General features: G+C 39.8%; 1 protein-coding gene across 1 annotated transcript in view; it reads right to left on the minus strand.

The window, feature by feature from the left end:
* The window catches only part of LOC102910446 (contactin-associated protein like 5-1), a 925,656-nt gene extending 913,710 nt beyond the window's left edge, over positions 1 to 11,946 (minus strand). The window contains exon 1 of the mRNA XM_076547182.1: positions 11,474 to 11,946. Coding sequence (XP_076403297.1) covers positions 11,474 to 11,555 — 82 coding nt within the window. The 5' untranslated portion in view covers positions 11,556 to 11,946. The remainder of the gene's footprint in view (positions 1 to 11,473) is intronic.
* Between the last annotated feature and the right edge of the window lie 5,516 nt (positions 11,947 to 17,462).

Genomic DNA, 17,462 nt, shown 5'->3' on the forward strand with positions numbered 1-17,462 from the left:
TAAAGCAAAGAATCTATTGGTCTAACTCTCAATGCAGCTGATGAGGAGATCATGCTGCTGTAAGGGCCATTCTTCATTATCAAATGAATGTTCTGTGGCCGGCAGGCAGGGTCCTTCACTGCACCTGGCCAAGGATGAAGAAGAATGACACTAGATATAGTTTTGTGGTTCCAACCCTCCTGTATAATCAGTATTCATCAGCAGATTAACACTTGGCTTATTCCATGGCCTGGGTATTGTGAACAGTGCTTCACATTTAAGAGAGAAAGATTTAGATCAAAGATAAAACCAGCATGCCCACCTAAGGAGCTCCATGGCCAGTGTGCATCCTATGGCACTGGAGACCCTTCAGTAAGTTAGAAGGATTTTTCAATGAGCAAAGAATAAGTGAAACACACTCTATCAGTTTATTTTCTTAGGTTGTAATTTATATCTTGCAATTTATACAAAAGCAACTTTAGGAAGCAAGAGTTTATTTGGGCTTATAGTTCCATGGCAAGGTCCATCATGATTGAGAAGACATGGATATGGGGAGGCAGCTAGGCACATTGCATCCATACTCAGAAAGCAGAGCAGTGAATGCTGATACTTATTTCCCTTTCTCCTTTTTACTCAGTCTAGGAAGCCAGACCATGAGATGATGTCACCCATATTTGGGGTGGGTCTTCCCATTTTAATTAATAAAGTCTAGACAATCATTCATAGACATGAGTGGAAAGTCATTTCCACAGTGATTATAAATCCCAGCAAGTTAATAATCAAAATTAAATCTATCACACTCAGACAGTAGGCACTGACAGTACAAGCTATAGTGCTTTTTTGGCAGGTTGGTCCTCACCATGAAAGGGTGGTAGAAAAATTTAATCAGTGGTGCCAGCAACTTTTATGAGTAGGTAATCCTACATAACAGTGGTGTCCTTTAGAGATGGAAAAGGGATGCTTTTCAAGGTTAGCATAAGATATCTCATATAACAGTGAGGCAGAATCTATGGGGCTGGACACTATGGTCATTTCCCATCAGGGATCAGAGAGAACTAGCTTTGAAAGCATGAACAACCCCTCAAGTTTTAAGAACTTTGGGTATTAGCCTCAATGAAACAGTAGACTGAGAAAAAATATATCTGAGATTTGAAATCATGGAAAGTGGATTGAAATCCCACTGTAGATCTGGGAAGGATATGATCTTAATTCAGCTAGCTACCCAGCTAACCTAGCACATCTCAGTGATAGGAGCAAATTCCCCTTTCCATATGACTGATTGTAGTAAGCCAGCAAACAACACAGTGAAATCTCATCAAGTGCCAAAGTTGGGGTGGGGTGCCTGTCTGAAATCCTCACAAACTCAAACACACTAGCTCATGCTATCTCTGCTCTCTAGTGATCCACCACTCCAATCAGCAACCATAGCCCTTCTCTTTGTTTCTAAAATATTCCTAAGGACTATAAAATGAAAGGTACTAATTTCTCTTAATTTCTGGCTATCAGAAAGAACGTGTCCTTGTGGACCCCAGTCCAGGCTGCACATAAGGCTCAGTGTGAGGGAAGCTGGTAGCGAGGCCAGAATTGATCTGCTCTCCAAGATGAGTATAGAGGATAGCACGTCATCAACGTTCCTTTTCTGTTCACTACACAGGCTGGTGGGTCTCCCCACTCCTGTGAATTAAGTTTCTCTAGTTCCTATCATTGACTGACCATAATCTGCAGCTTATAGATCAGTAATAGCTTAAAGATCACGGATAATGGAAATGAAGCAACCTGCTTCTCTGAGATGAAGGGACAGACACCAGCCTCTTCAATACAGGAATCCTGGAAGCTACAGACACAGAGAGAGGCAAATGCCAAGCCTTGTCCTGGTGCTTGTAGTTCTCTGCTGTTGGCTAAGGAATACACTTGGTTCACCAATTTAAATAAGATTAGAGGAAAATATTTTTTATTATAAGCAAGGATATAATGTAGAGCTAAATACAAATTTGCATGAGTGTTTAAGATAGAATTTCTAGGAATTTTACACTTCACTGGTCACTGGCTGCAATGCTGTTCAAATCCCCACTGCTCTCCTGAGACCCTATTCCTCTAGATGTGGCACTTGAGAGAGAAATCTGTAAAAGCATTAGCTTATGCCCCAACATGTGAAACCGTCACTCAGTAAAAGGTGAACAAATTAGGCAGATGAAGGGAGAAAGGACAGAAAGAGAGATTCATGAAGCATGAAGCAAGGAAAGAAGTGGGGGAGACGAGAAGAGAAAGAAGGTACAGTGGGCAAGACCCTGGAGGGTGGGATGTGATGGGGTTAGACCAGAAGACCCAGACTTTGTGCAGAGGACAGGCTTAGTTCTGACATCCTGAACATGCCTAATTACTCCCTTTCCTCAACTCAGAGCCCTCCATCCCCCCTTCCTTATACTTAGGATTGCTATCTGGATCGTCTGTCTTCCCGGCAGTACAGAGATCTGGGCAGACTGCACTCTAGTTTCTCTACAGCTAATTTCTATGAGCTGGAAGTTTTCCCCATAATTACAGATTTGGTGAATTAGTAGAGCTGTAGAGGAGTGGTTTAGAGACAGACGGCTGGGAATGATGGAATTAGGTGGGCATCCCCAAGTGTCCTGTAGGTGGATGATCTGTGTAAAGCCTGGGCTTCAACTGGCCTCACAGGGAAACGTCACATTTGGTGACTGTGCCCACACAGCATAACAAAGCAGAGCTGGAATCCAGCAGACACTTAAGTTTCCTCCTACACCTCCCACACAATAATGAACTCAGGGAAAGACAATAGTTGTGCACAAGCTATGTGACCTCACAGAAACAGGAGGGCTGGAGACCAAGGAAAGGCAAGTAATATTTGGAAGGAAAGAGAAAAGGAAATGAAACATTTATTCAGCTACAGCAGCCTAAGAGCATCTATTAAATACTGCTCACTCTGCAAACTGATTTGTTTCTTTGTGTATTTGCATGATGTGTGTATATGTATGTGATGTTTGTGTACTTATGTGATATTTGTGTGATTGTGTGTAAGCATATGAAGTATGTGATGTTTGTGGATATGAATATGATCTTTGTGTCATGTGTGTGTGGGTTCATGTGTTGTAAGGGGCTTTACACATATCTGGGTGTGTGAGTGTAGGTTAGATGCCTTAAGAACACTGTGGTAACACAAGTATAATACCAATCTGGCTCTTCCTGAGTGCTGGGATCAACTCAGGTACTCACTCTTACACAATAAGTACTTTAGTCACTGAGCTATCCTATGAGTTATGCAAAATTCTTTCAACTGCTCATAGACTTTGGACTGTCTTCGGAGGGATATTTCTGCTTCAGAGGTAAATTGTTACAAATGGTATGCACGCAAGTGTGTTAGTATTTTCTCTCAAGTTCTTTCTGTCTTCCCCATTGCTGGTGTCATTCTGAAAAGCTCAATGGAATCTGCAGATGTAGGAAAGAGAGAGGAATAATCACCCCCTGGCCTGAACATACACAAAGGCAAGTAGACAGTATAGAGACATTGGGATTTATGCTTAAAGATCAATCACTAATGATAGCACATCAACCTGAAGCACTCAACTCTAGAAATTCTCCTTAACCAAGCAGACACTAAAGTGGGTTAAGATGCCTCATCAACCACCAGTTGATGAAGAACAGAATGTATGATGTCCAGGTTTAATTACACATTCCTTAGTGACTAGTTCTCATTTTGCTGACACAAACCAATGTAATTTATAGACTAGAAGATTGCATCTGAGTGATGGATACAGTGTGTGCTAAACGATGTCATGTATATATGAAATATGCTGCATTCAGATTACTACCACTCTGTATTCACAGAAAAGAACTTCATTTCAGAGCAATGAACACCTTTTGAGCACCTATTGCTTTTATTTGTCACAAACAATGGAAGTATCTATAGAATATATTTTAGCTGCAAGTCTATGCTTTTGTGTGCTTAGCAGCTTATACATCCTTGTGCCTTGAATTTTCTTGGTCATTATTCTCTGCAAATCTATATGAGCTGAACCTTCAAATATCCTTCTTGGAGTCCTTACTAGCTGCTCTAATCATCTCAGCTAGTTTCCTTACCAACATTTTGTTTTATTGCATTCTATGCCTCATTAATCCTTGAAAGGTGTGAGGGGGAGTGAGAAGTTCTGGAGAGATAGCTTAGATGGCATAGTTCTTACTTTGAAAGCTTTAAAACCTGAATTTGAACCTTATAACCTACAGAAAATCCATATATGTGGTTCATGATTTGGCTTAGACCATAAAAGTGCATGCCACAGGAGCATGGTGGACAGAATTTCATATGTGGAATCCACATAAAGGTGACAAGAGAAGATCAACTCCACAGAGTTGGTCATGACCTACACATACACTGTGGCATGCACAGACTTTATGTGCACACAGATACCAGGCAGGCATCACACACTCACATTCACACATACAGATGCACACACACATACACACACACACACACACACACACACACACACACACACACACACACACACACCATATTAAAATAATATATCTTCGTGGCAAGACATATGCATGTAATTCCAGCACCATAGGATGCGTAGGTGTATCCCAGCACCTGTCTAGACAAATTGGCAAGCTCCAGGTCAATAAGAGACCTTGTCTCAAAGAAGATATATAGCTTTCTAGGGGATAACACACGGTCTGGCCTACATTATCCACATGAACAAACATACATGTGCATGCACACACATAAATAAAGTTTTAAATGGTGAAGAATAAAATCTTACTGTGCTAGTTTCATGTTTAGTTCCTAACACCCACATGGTGGCTCACAGCTTTCTTTAACTCCAGTTCTAGGGTATCTAATTACCTCTTCTGGACTCTGCAGGCACCAAGCATGTGGGTGATATACATGCATATAGCAAAAACACTCATGCACATAAAAAAATTAATGCTATTTTAAAAAATAAAAACCCCTAGTTAAACTGTATCTTTTAAATTTAGAGAGATAAATTTTCCATACTAACTTCTTTACTTCCTCCTCTGTCCCTAAAGCAGTCCACAATGTCCCCATATTTTTGTCTGCTGAGTATGTTCAAGCTTTAGTTTAGATTTTACTTTCCTCAAGAGCACATTTGGAAGCTCCAGCCGGTGGAAACTGTTCCTTGTGTGCCTTCCACTACACCCATGCTCAGCTACGGTGAACAATTAGCACTGACATGACTAATGACTTCTTGTCCTGGCTGTCACAGTTTTTACCATTCCTGGAGGTCATGTACTGTGTCTCACTAGTTTTTCTTCACTTCTCCAGTTACATGGAGGACATGCCTTTAAGAAAGAAGGCTAGGACTTGGAACTAAGTCCATCTGTAAATGAGTAACACACACTTACACCTTTCTTATCAAAGTTAAGAAGATGACATAGGTATCTCAAAGTCATTTTGTAAGAATAATAAGATGGATTTGCCATTAAACAAAATTCTTTTCCATAATACAACACTAATTCCATTGACTAGAATCCAACTGCTCCCTTTATATCAAACCCAAGGCAATGGAAAAGATTCTTATAGCAATGGGGGTGTGTATATTTCAGATTATAGAGAAAGCATTCATTAACATTGCATAAAGAAAGTTAGTCAAATAAGCTCCAAGTTGTAGTAAGGTCAAGTAGATAGAGTTCTTTTTCAGGATACAAATGATTTTACGGTGCCCAAGTAGGCCTGTTCTCCAGCAAATCCAGAGAAGCATGCAGTCGGTGGGTGGGAAGGGCACACGGCAGACCTCACACTCTGTAAGGCGATCTGGACTTCTGTTTCATTTTTCAGCTCACTTCTACTTGGAATCTCCACAACAGTGACAAGTAATAGTTGTTAAGACAGCAGTATGAAACAAACACATCTTAAAAGAAGACTCTGCTGATAGGGAGTAGAAAAAAGTCCCAGTTTAAGATTGAAAACTCTGCTAGAAAACCATTACATCGTTCTCTCATTCATCCACTCGCTCAGTACTGTAGCCACTGAGTACAGGAATTCAAATGAAACATGATGAAAGGGAACAAGAATTACACAAAGTGTTACAAAAATTAGATAAATAGGGGAACTTAACCTAGACTGAGAAAATTCAAACTCATGTTTTATTTATTTGTTGACAATACCATACACATGTGGAATATATCATGATCCTTACCATCTCCATTTTCCCTCTCACTCCTCCCAGGTACTCCCAACACAACCCACACTAGAAAGTGAGTGAGTGAGTGTGTGTGTGTGTGTGTGTGTGTGTGTGTGTGTGTGTGTGTGTGTGTGTGTACTTGGCAAATGGTGAGGAAAATTTTTAAGGGAAAACGGTGTTGTAGACCAAATTAATAACCAGCCCATACAAATAAATCCAAGAGAAATGAGAGAGCATTGTTTGTTTATAAAATGTAGAGCTCCATATTTTGTTAGAAGGGATACTGGAGATAAGAGTTAGATTATTAACTGAGATCACAATTTGCACCATGACACACATAACTAGGACTTTATAAGCACTACCTTAGCAGAACTCTGGTCTGACATTAACAGACTTACGCGACAGAATGTACATTATACATTGTCCTATGGTTGCATGTACACAACAGGGTATTTTAAATTGTTACTCAAGGTTTTTTTTTTATCCCCTATCAAATTTTTAATTAAAAATTAGGAAAGAAAAATAAATCCTCAACTCTGGATACAAACTTAGATAAAGAGTTGCTTTTCTTTGAACAATGTGCTATTTACTGTCACGCTTCCCGGATTTATCTGAATGCTTTGGGCATCTTTTTTCAGGTATGACTCAGGAGTTCGGTGTGTTGAAAATTGCTAACTCATGCCCTTCTCCAAGACTAAGGTTATGAGGCTGATGGTAGAGAACCCTTGCCAAATTTCTGCAGATGCTACACAAACTACCTAGTGAAGTGCACTGGAGGATATTTTGTTTCAAGGATGTTTGTGTTTAAAAATGTTTATAGGTTGGGATTCAGATTTTTTTCATTGTCTGGATTAATGATCTTGGGGACATGGTCAACTTTCACTCACCTTAAATTCATTTATATGAATGAGATCACTTAACATCTATCTTGCTGATAAGCCTTGTAAAGTGGGTGCAGTAAGTGGGGGATATATGCTGCATGCCTACTAGTAGGAATTAAAATCACATTAAACTCTTATTCTGATTATAGTTGCCTCCCAGTTTTAAAGTGCAGTGATCTCAAACACACATATATTAGATGACCATGAAGTAGCATTAGTACTTAATGATGAAAACCCATTACAAGTAAACATTGTCTTAGTAACTAAACCCAGGCCTTTAGGCGTTTATTCATCAAACCAAAATTATTGGGGGGAGTGAGAAACTTTTACAAGGTCATCAAAGGTGGCAGAGTTTTAATGACTGATACAATTTTCTTGTTAAATTAATAATATCAGTATTGTTTCCAAATTAAAACAATGCAACTTCCCCTTAAAATTTTAAGTAAATTCTCATTGTTTTCTGCCTTCTTAGGTAACTAAACTCATTCTCCATTTCCTTATTTATTGGGAATAATTACCACATGCAGGTCATAGTCCATCACAATTCTGGGCTATCAACTGAAAGACCTTGAATCACCAACTAAAGGAATTAGAGATGCTTTGAATCTTATCACATTATTTTGTGATAAATGGATACAGAAAAGTAAAGTGATTCACTCAATGAAAACTGAAGCCAGTGGGCAGACAGGCAGAGAGAACTGGATACCACAGCTAGGAAGGTGGCCATTCCTTAGAAGGAGAAGGCAAGTGAGAGCATGGCTGCTCCTGTAGACATTAATCATCTCCCAAATCTTTTCCTTTGTTGTGATATCCCTCCTCTAATTCTTCATTTATATTTTATAGTTGCAAAATGTTAATCTTGTTTACATGTAAGGCTTATGTGATGTGAAAGTGATTGCAAGTTGACCAGTAAAGATCAAAATGAGCTAGTTTGATGATGGAGAAAGCTTCCAGACTTCACCAACTGAGCAGTACAGGGTTCCCTCGCTTCTGGTAACTGTATATGCCAAAGAAAACACTGAACAGTCATTCTTCAGCCTCACAAGAACAGCAGAACCATTGCTCATACGACTTTTCAGTTTGGTTTGTTAACAGCCTTCAGGTAATTCAAGGTCTGATATCTTCTTATTATCATGATCAACATGCTCACAGGTCTTGTGAAATTCAGCATGCAAGAAAAATCTGGAACAGGAAATTTTAAATTCTTACCACAATAACATCTCTCTAGGACTCTTAATGGGCAACAGCAAATTTCAAGGAGGTATTTAGTGATTATTCTAAGCTATTTCTAAAAAAATTAAAGCTATGGATAATCATGTAATACTTCTTTTCAAAATTTAAAGTAATAGTTGTCCTATGTGTGCCATATGCAGTCATTCTGTTTTAGAACACCATACTCTGTCATGTTAACATTTTTCTAGCCTAATCTTAGATGAATAGCCTTAGTATGATATTTAGCTGCTGTTCAATTTGGGGTAAGCACGTAGCTCAATTGCTGGTTGCTTTCACTAGCAGGATGGAAAGGACAATTTTGACTAAGTATTTGACGCCTGTGCTGAGACATCACTGGGACTAGAACTTCATAGAGACTCCTGGTCTCATTTAATCTGACTCTCAAGTCACACCATACCTTCTTGTGTCAAAGGAGTTGAATATATAATAGTTTTTTTAAATTTTACATTGGTCTATTATATCTATATTCAAAATTAGCCAGTTCCCCCAGGATATACCCAAAGGAAACACTCTCACTGTTTAATATCCGGAAAGTTTAGAATGGGGGAATTTTCAGAGGTTTTTATTACTGGTAGGTAATTGCATTCTCATCACAGATTTGTAATATCTGTATTATGGCTGGACCCCTTCTAACCTGACTCTGTTTTCATTGTGCTTAATTAGAAACTTATAGAATATGCAATTGGATAAGCACTCATTTATCCCTGTGGAGATAAACGTCCATGTTCCGGACAGAGTATGAGAAAATTAAACCTGTGTACAAATAGATAGTCACATACTGCACAACAATAACAACAACAGCAAGTCATTACAAAAGAGGGCAGGCAATTAAAAGTTATTTTTTAAGATACTCCACACCTATAACTTAACACCTATAACTATGCACCATGGAAGAACCTGGGTACAATCTGCTTTCAAGGCTGCTTGTTACTAATGACATGGAATATTCCTTAAAATATAGGAAGAACAATCTTACAATATTATTTCCACAAATCAAATTAAAAGGAAACTTTTCAGAAAGAAACATCTAACTCATCAACGCATATATATGAATGGGGACAGAGTGTACATCCATAGCAAATCTACTGTCTACACTTGAATAAAAGCCGTGAGCAGCAGCCTAGAGAAACTGGGAAACATTCACGATTGCCTTGAGGAGTTTTGCTTACAGGCTCTGAAGACCACTAATATGCATTGATTTCAGAACCAGTGTTTGCTGAAAACCTATTGCTTATTGAATTGATACAATTTTCACAGTACAGCAAATACTCCCTGCTATTCCTTAAGAAAACTGACTCCAGAATATTTAGCAAGCAGCACTCACTCAATTGCTATGTTACTTGGAAATGGGAAACACAACTGTCACTTGTGAAATTCTGGAAATCACTATCACCAACTTCTTTTTGAAATACTCAGAGCAGGCTTTGCAGCTGTCTTTGCTAAGATAAGCTGAAGTCTTAAACCCATGCCATTTAGTTCTATGTACATTATTAAAATATATTGACCACAGTTAAGTTTATTTTTAAAAATTATGGCTCCAAGATCTATTTTTTTTTCCAGAATTTTCAAGAAGGGTAATCCTTGAGGAGGCCAAAGACATGAACTCCTGCTGTGCACTCTATCCATTTTATCAGTATCGCTCACTCCAACCTTTTGGATATTCACAGCATTCATGCTCTCCAGATAACAGAATGTGCTAAGGGGAATACACAGTTTAGAGCCACACCTTTGCATCATTTGGAGAACACTGACCTCTAGTGTTCCAGAAGGTAGAGAAACTAGCTCAGTAGCGAAGCTTACTTTCTGACTAAGGCTTTTGGGTCTTTCTATCTGGCACCATGGGAATAATTTCAAGGAGAAGCAGGGAAGAGGAGGAAGAAAGGGGAGCAAGAGAAGAGAAGTGGGAGAAGGCAGTAGAGAAAAGTCAATCTCCCTGACTGACTGTAGCCTGCTTCAATACACCCTCTGAAATAATTTATTAGTTTATCCTCCCTTGTTAGAGAGGGTAGCCTTTTTTGCCCTCCTTTGTAACACAAACTTTAAGAAAATGTGACAACTATGGATTGTGAGCTTTCCCATCTTTGGGCCATAGGAATATTGGCCCTACTTTGAAGATTTATCTATTTGTCTTCCCTCTGGGATGCAAATTCTGGGACAATATCTTCTAAGGATTAAAGAATTAGGGAGAGGGATCCTCAGTAGTAGGTATTCTTGCCTTTTTTTTCTGAGATTGGTAATACAAATTACAAAAGTAAAATAAAATTGTTCCCAAACTAGATAATATTTTCAAGGTTCAGTGCAGGAATAGAAGATGGATGAACAAATCCACAAACTTGAGGGACCATGGTAAGCTATCCATGCAAACAACACAGACGGCTTAATTGCATCCTTTCTCATTTAGGAGTTCCCAGAGATGGAAAAAACTTCCCTTCCTCTGCTTAGAGAAGCAGCTGAGCAATTGAGATGGAACCTCTTGTAGCTTTAGCAATTTATTCAAGTTTGACAAACTGGATTCTTTAAATACATAGTGCAGGTGGCAGATCTCCGGGAGTTAAGAATACCTGCTTATTAAATTAAGTGAAGTTGAAACACGGACAACCCAGTGCATACTCACTGCTCCTTCACTGGCACAAGAATATTGATGGGGAGCTGTGCATTAGAGCTCTCCCTCTGTAATAGGACAGCCATTGGTCTCCTAGGGTAGCTATATTTGGGCTACAGTTCTTAGGCCCAAACTCCCAATCCCCTTACACCAATGCCCATTGGTTACAAAATACCCCAGCTGAAACCTTCTACTTAAGACAGTGGAGAGAGCTAGGTGCTTAGAGTGGGGGTTGAAGGTGGAAGTGTTCAGAGCACATTGCAAGTCTGAGGGAGCTGCAGTCCGTCCGCTGCTGTCACTGAGCTCGGTGGCTCTGGAGCCTCTCTGCCCCTGGAGGCTTGCTCCTGGCCCGTGCAACCGTGTCTGAGATTAAGAACCATGGAGCTAGCAGCAGGCTAAGGGGACTTTATGGTTCCAAAGAAGGGCAGGCAGGCAATCCAGCAGAGCAAGCTCATGAGAGTGCTGCTAACTTTTGGGATGGTTGGAATGGTGGAACCACACTGGTAAGGGTTTTCACCCAGCTCTTTCCCAGAACGTATACAGTCGGACAGTGGATACTTATTCCTAGTAGCGTCATGTCCCACCTCACCTTCCCGCCCCCAGCTCTGAGTACTCACAATTTGTTGCTGTTAATCCTAAATGCCAGAAGCCAGAGAGCACCAAAGTCAAAACGCTCGTCAGTCTTGGTACAGAATCCATTTCCCCCGAGTGAACGATCTCTTCCAATCGAATTCCAAATTCGCAGGCACCAGCTTTGGCTTTTCTCTCTTTTTCCTTTCTGTCTCTGTTTTCTCTCCTCCGCACCGCCGAGCCCCCTCCCACCCCCCTTGAACAGACACTCTTCTCCTTTACTCCATCCTGCTCCTCAGACGCTCCACCGAAACAGTGGCAGGGCTTCCTCGGAGCTGCGAGCTGCGACCGAGGTTTATAGTTCCTTCAACTGCCCCTTTCTGTGCCCGCCTTCCTCGTCTGCCTCTTCTTCCTCCGGATCTCCTTCCTTAAAGGTTCAAATCCAAACTCGAGGGCAGCTCTTGGCGCTCAGCTCCAGCAATAGCCAAAAGCACCTCGTTCCGGTGTTAGAGCTGGATTCAGCACCGGGGTGGCGGACAGCTCCTTATAGGAGCCGTATGAGCGGCACCGCCCCCGGCCGGGCCCGCCCCGCGCTTGCCTAAAAGAGTGGCCTGGGCGGGTCCTTGGTCGCTAGCGCGTCCCCAGCAGACTTATGCTGCACTTAGGCTACCTGCTGGGGAGGCAAGGGGGAAAGATCTCTCTCTCTCTCTCTCTCTCTCTCTCTCTCTCTCTCTCTCTCTCTCTCTCTCTCTCTCTCTCTCTATCTCTCTCTCCTCTCACTCTGTCCTGTTCACTCATGCATCCCAGCATCCCTAAATCCATAACTACTTACCCCTTCCCTTCCTCTTCCTCCCAAATGAGGGTCCAGATATTGACATTTAATTCAGGTTTTCGAACAAAGCTGCTGAAACGATGCCTAAAGGAGTTGGAAAACCGAAGCCTTAGGAGGAGGAATTTTCCCATGGAGAGCTTGGCAATGACCTAACCTGATACCTAAAGCCTTTCCTTTTACTTGGCAGGGGAGAGTCAAAGCAAGCTTGAATTGTGCGTTTCAATTTCCCCTGCAGGGATGTGTGATTGACAGGTATTGATCTAATTGGGATTTTAGGGATATGACTTCTCCTCTGCTTTTCCGACTTGTACATCGGCATCTCTCCCTGGTCGCTGTTGGCATATTGCTTCCGCAAGTACTGCAGAGTAATTGGTGCTGTGGGTTCCGAAGGATCTGAGGTGGTTCACTAGCATCAAAGAGAAATGTTTGGGGGAGTAGAGGCGGGGGCTGGAAAGATGAGGGAGACAAGTGGGTGTGAAGGGTCGGATGTGAGCCCACAGTTGGCTCTTAAAAGCTTTATATCTAAAAAAGAAAAGATGGGTTTTGATTTCTTTTTTCCTCGAGGCTTTCTATTAGAGATCTTGGTTCTTTAGCTTCTAGCATGCATTGGGGGACTCGCTTGCTTTGCCATAGATCAACTTATTTTGTGTTTAGTGGAAACTGCCAGAAACCCGTCAAATGTTAACAAAACAATGAACCAGTAATGATATCTTCTATGTGAAGTTTACAATCAGGTTAAAGTCTATGGGCTCTCTCTATGTCAGGGGAGCTGATGCCTCTCTCTTACTTGCTTCTCATCTCCAGCATTAGTGAGCACTCAAACTTACTTTACACCACAGGTCTTAGCTGCCTGCTCTGTGGACACTGGACACTGGGCTGAGTTTCAAGTAGCCTTTGCATGAATTCAGACCTTAACCTTGTATTCTGGGAGTTTCAGCTGCTGGACTACTGAAAGACAGTTCAATGACAATTGGACCAACTGCACCATTATTTTATTGAAGAAAAAATTCTGAAGGTCCTACTAGTTGTAAACAAATACCATTTTGTCTATACACTGACTGAAAACAATTATGTCAGTATATTCCTGGTTCACAGGAAACTCAACGTAAGATTTAAGTTGAGATATAAGCACATACAGGGACTTTGACTCCCAAAAATATCAATGCTGAGAGACCCAGCCTTTTCTGTCCTGTTGGGAGGGGACCGTAGAAAGGAAAAAGCTAAGGAAACCCTAAGTCTCTTTTCTTGTGCTGGTTTCTCCCTCCAGCCTTTCTAAAGGTGTCCCAGAGATACTGCTATCACAGCCCCCACCTTTGGGAGCCCCAGATTTAATGTTGCCCTCTGGCTAGTATAATCATACTAGGAAGGTCTTTAACATACATATGTATATATACACATATATGATATATATATGCATATATCCATGACCCTGATTCAATTTGTATATTCTAAGTATATATGACATTTAGACCTTTTCTATTTCTTAAGATTTTAAAAAGTTATTTTATCTATATGTGTATACATTTGTACCGCATACATTCAGTGCCCACAGGGGCCAGAAAAGTATGTCAGATCACCTAGAACTGGAGTTATCAATGGCTGTAAGCAGCCTGATGTGAGAACTGAACCCTATCTTTTATAAGATCAGCAAGTGTTCTTATCCACTGAGCCTTCTCTCCAGGAGCAACTCTTAGACTGAAGAGTTGGATGGTTTTTATAGAAATAAAATACTACAGACATAATTTATAACTTTTCAAGTTTTTGTCTCTAAGCATTTATACCAATTCATGACTATAAAATTGATTTTAATGTATTATCCCCATTCATAATGCTTTTATGATTTCACCAACATGTATGTTCTTAAGCAATATATTGTATTATTTTGATTATCTTTCATCAATTTAGAAATAATGGGGCTAGGAATACAGCCCACTTGGTGAAGTGCCTATCTAGTATGCAGGAGCCTTAGGTTCAGTCCCCAGTACTACAAAACTGTATGTGGTTATTGGGCCTGATGAAATACCCATAATGCAACCACTATGGAGATGGAGACAAGATATCAGTAGTTCAAGATTATCCTAGGCTATATAAGTCATTTCAGGCCAGGAAGGCTACTTGAGAACCCACTGCTCTGATTCATCTATTGCTAATCTATCTATCTATCTATCTATCTATCTATCTATCTATCTATCTATCTATCTATCTATCTATCTATAAATCTATCTACCTAATATGTATAGAAATGATGCCAAAGTATTTCATTTTCTGTGTTTTAATCTATTCAATGTTATTGATGAAATTTAGTGTTTTGATACATGAATCCTTACTTGTTTCATCTTATCCACTATATTCTTTTTCGTGATATGAATATGCTAATGTTTTCTCATTAGTGGTCCTTATGGCCTCAGTTATTTCCCATTTTCTCCTCCAATTTAAACTCTAAAATCCTTTAACACCTTGTAATCTTTTCACTTTTAGTAGTGAAAATTGCATCATTAGGAAATGTTCTCCTTTATTGTTTTAAAGTGTCTCTCTCCAGTGTTATGTAATGTGATGGCATCAAATCATGTTTTCTCCTCTGCTAAAAGTGTGTGAGATTCTCCAGAGGGAAGCATCCTGGCCTTTTAGAAGAGAAAAATTATAGCTGAGAATCAAGGCCAATGTTCTTTAATAGCCTCACGGCCTCTATTTATTTCTAAAATACAGTTTAACTAAGTAAAATATTTAAACGAGAGATTTAACAGTTCTGCCTTTTCTAGCAGAATCGCTCAAGATGAACCATCAATGCCAGAGAAATGTGCTGGCTGTATATGTTCAGACAACTGAGCACCATATCACCATGGAGTACACAACTGTGATTTGTCTTCAAGTTGTGGATAAATACCGTCACTCCCTTTTTTTAGATGCTCGCATGCAGACATAGCATATAGTATATAAATTACCCCTAATTTACAACCCTATTTACAGTGTAGCTTTTATTTTTTGTCTCAGACACACCTGTTCTTGCAGCAACTTTGAGCTTTAACTAGCAGACGCTTGTCTAAGATTTGCCAATGTTTCAGCAAGCTTATTGTGCCTGTGACGGTGGTGAGGGGCAAACAGCTGTTCCTTACAGACAGTAGTGTAAACAATGCCATCTTCTGAGGGTATTTTGACTGCAAGGAGTTTTTAGTCATAGTAGAATATTAATCACTATTAACACTGTTTTCAGCCACATTGCTATTTACCTATTGAACATTTTCCTTTCATAGTGCTTTTAATTCTATCGATGCAGCTGCCACATGATAGAGAGAGGCTAAATAATCGTGTATTTCTTCCCATGTTGCAGCACATAGAATAATTTATACCTGCAGAGCATCTGAGGTTGGAGAGGTGTACAGTTTTTGTGCAGTCAGTGGGTACTCAGTATTAATACAAAATGAGGAAAAGTGGACAATGAAGCCTTGGGATGTCTATATTTTAAAGTCATCTGTTTGGACACCTTCCCAAATCAAAACCTTATTCAAATTAAAAAGAAAAAATGGGGTTTTTATCAGCTGGTAAATTCCATGTAAGCTTGAGGACCTGAGTTCACTTCTCTGGCATTTAAATAAAAATCCTGGTATTATCTGGTACATCTGTAACCTTAGTCATAGCACAAGGAGTGGAGAGAGGCAGATCTCCAGCACTAGTTGGCTAGCCAGTCTAACCAATCTGTGAGCTCTGAGTTCAAATGGAAGACAGTCTCAAAACTAGAAGGTTGATAGTGATATCCACATGAATTTTGACACATGAACACATATACCTACAAGCACATGTACACACCCTCACATTATACATAAATACACATATGTACTACACATTCATACAGGAAAAAAGAGATAAAAGTAATGAAGTAAATTCTATTGTATTTCACTCTTCTTTCATTTTCTCCTGAACACTTCTATTTCTTCCATAATAGGACAAAGGAAAGTAATCACATGGTGTCTTTGCTGTTGAAAAATCAGTGAGTGGTCCATCTACTGATTTCACAATACTCTTGAGAGGCGTATCTCAAAGATATATTTGGTCACCTTCATTTTATTAATGAGATTCTAATAGGAGACATAGTGAAATATTAAATAGTACAAAAATTAAGGGCTTCTAGTCATAGGCCACTGGCCAATGAGTCCCCCACCCAGTTGTTTTCCTTTACCTTTGGAGTCCTGTAGGATATAATTGCTGTAATGTGGAGGCTGGAGTATACAGGAACAGAGCTTACATATAATCACACTGTCCACTCTGTTTTCAAAATCATTGTTTTTGGATGGTTTTTACTTCATATTTCATGGTTTGTTTTATTGACTGAAGGATGATTACTATCACGTTTTCAGTTTCGTTTTTTTTTTTTTTTTGCTTTGTTTTTGTAAAATATCAGTGCAGCATGAGGTCATTGTTTTTCTTTACATTTTATTCTTTGTAACTTAATTTTCTTGTATACATTTGGGTTTCCTTCCTTATAGTAAATGGTTGGTAATAGAGCAAAGTACGTAGAAACTTGCTACCCTTGACCCTTGCAGGCCTAAAACTGACTAAGAAAATAGGATGGGAAACACACGTAAGATAACAGCAGCTATTAGCATCAGACTCTGTGCCAAGTGTCTCCCATTATCAACACTGCTGGAGGTTTTAAGGTGACAAAGATCACTTCCTGTGAGAAGAGAAATTCGCAGTTGGCATAATGAATCAATTCTTTGTCTCTTTGTGGTAAAGTGTTGTTCAGGTCAGGCCAAGTCAGGTATATTTTTCTTAACAGGATAGTCAAGTCTTAGGATAATGAAGGCAGAATTCTACTTTTTCGGATGAGTGGACATCCATATGAATGTCCTGACACTTGGTCCACATGACAAAGTATGCTGGAACATGCTTCCCATGGATGTGTAATACCAGGCTCTGCATTGAATTGGTTATTAAAGGAGTGTCCTCCTTTCAAAGTGTCTGTGTACTTACATTTGTACAGGCACAGGCATGTCACATTCAGACTGAAATATTAAAAAGAGTATCTCTTTTTAAGTTATGCCTTTGTCTTTCCAAAGAACTGCCCTCTCAAAATGACCAGGATATCATTTGGATATGTTTTATATTTCCTGAGAAGTCTTAAGTAATTTCACAAAATATGTTCTGGGAGTGAAGTCGAAATACTGAGACTGAATCTTGGCTTGGAAGTTGCATAGTATGAAATCTTT

The sequence above is a fragment of the Peromyscus maniculatus genome, chromosome 11 (assembly GCF_049852395.1).
Source record: "Peromyscus maniculatus bairdii isolate BWxNUB_F1_BW_parent chromosome 11, HU_Pman_BW_mat_3.1, whole genome shotgun sequence".
NCBI lineage: Eukaryota > Metazoa > Chordata > Mammalia > Rodentia > Cricetidae > Peromyscus > Peromyscus maniculatus.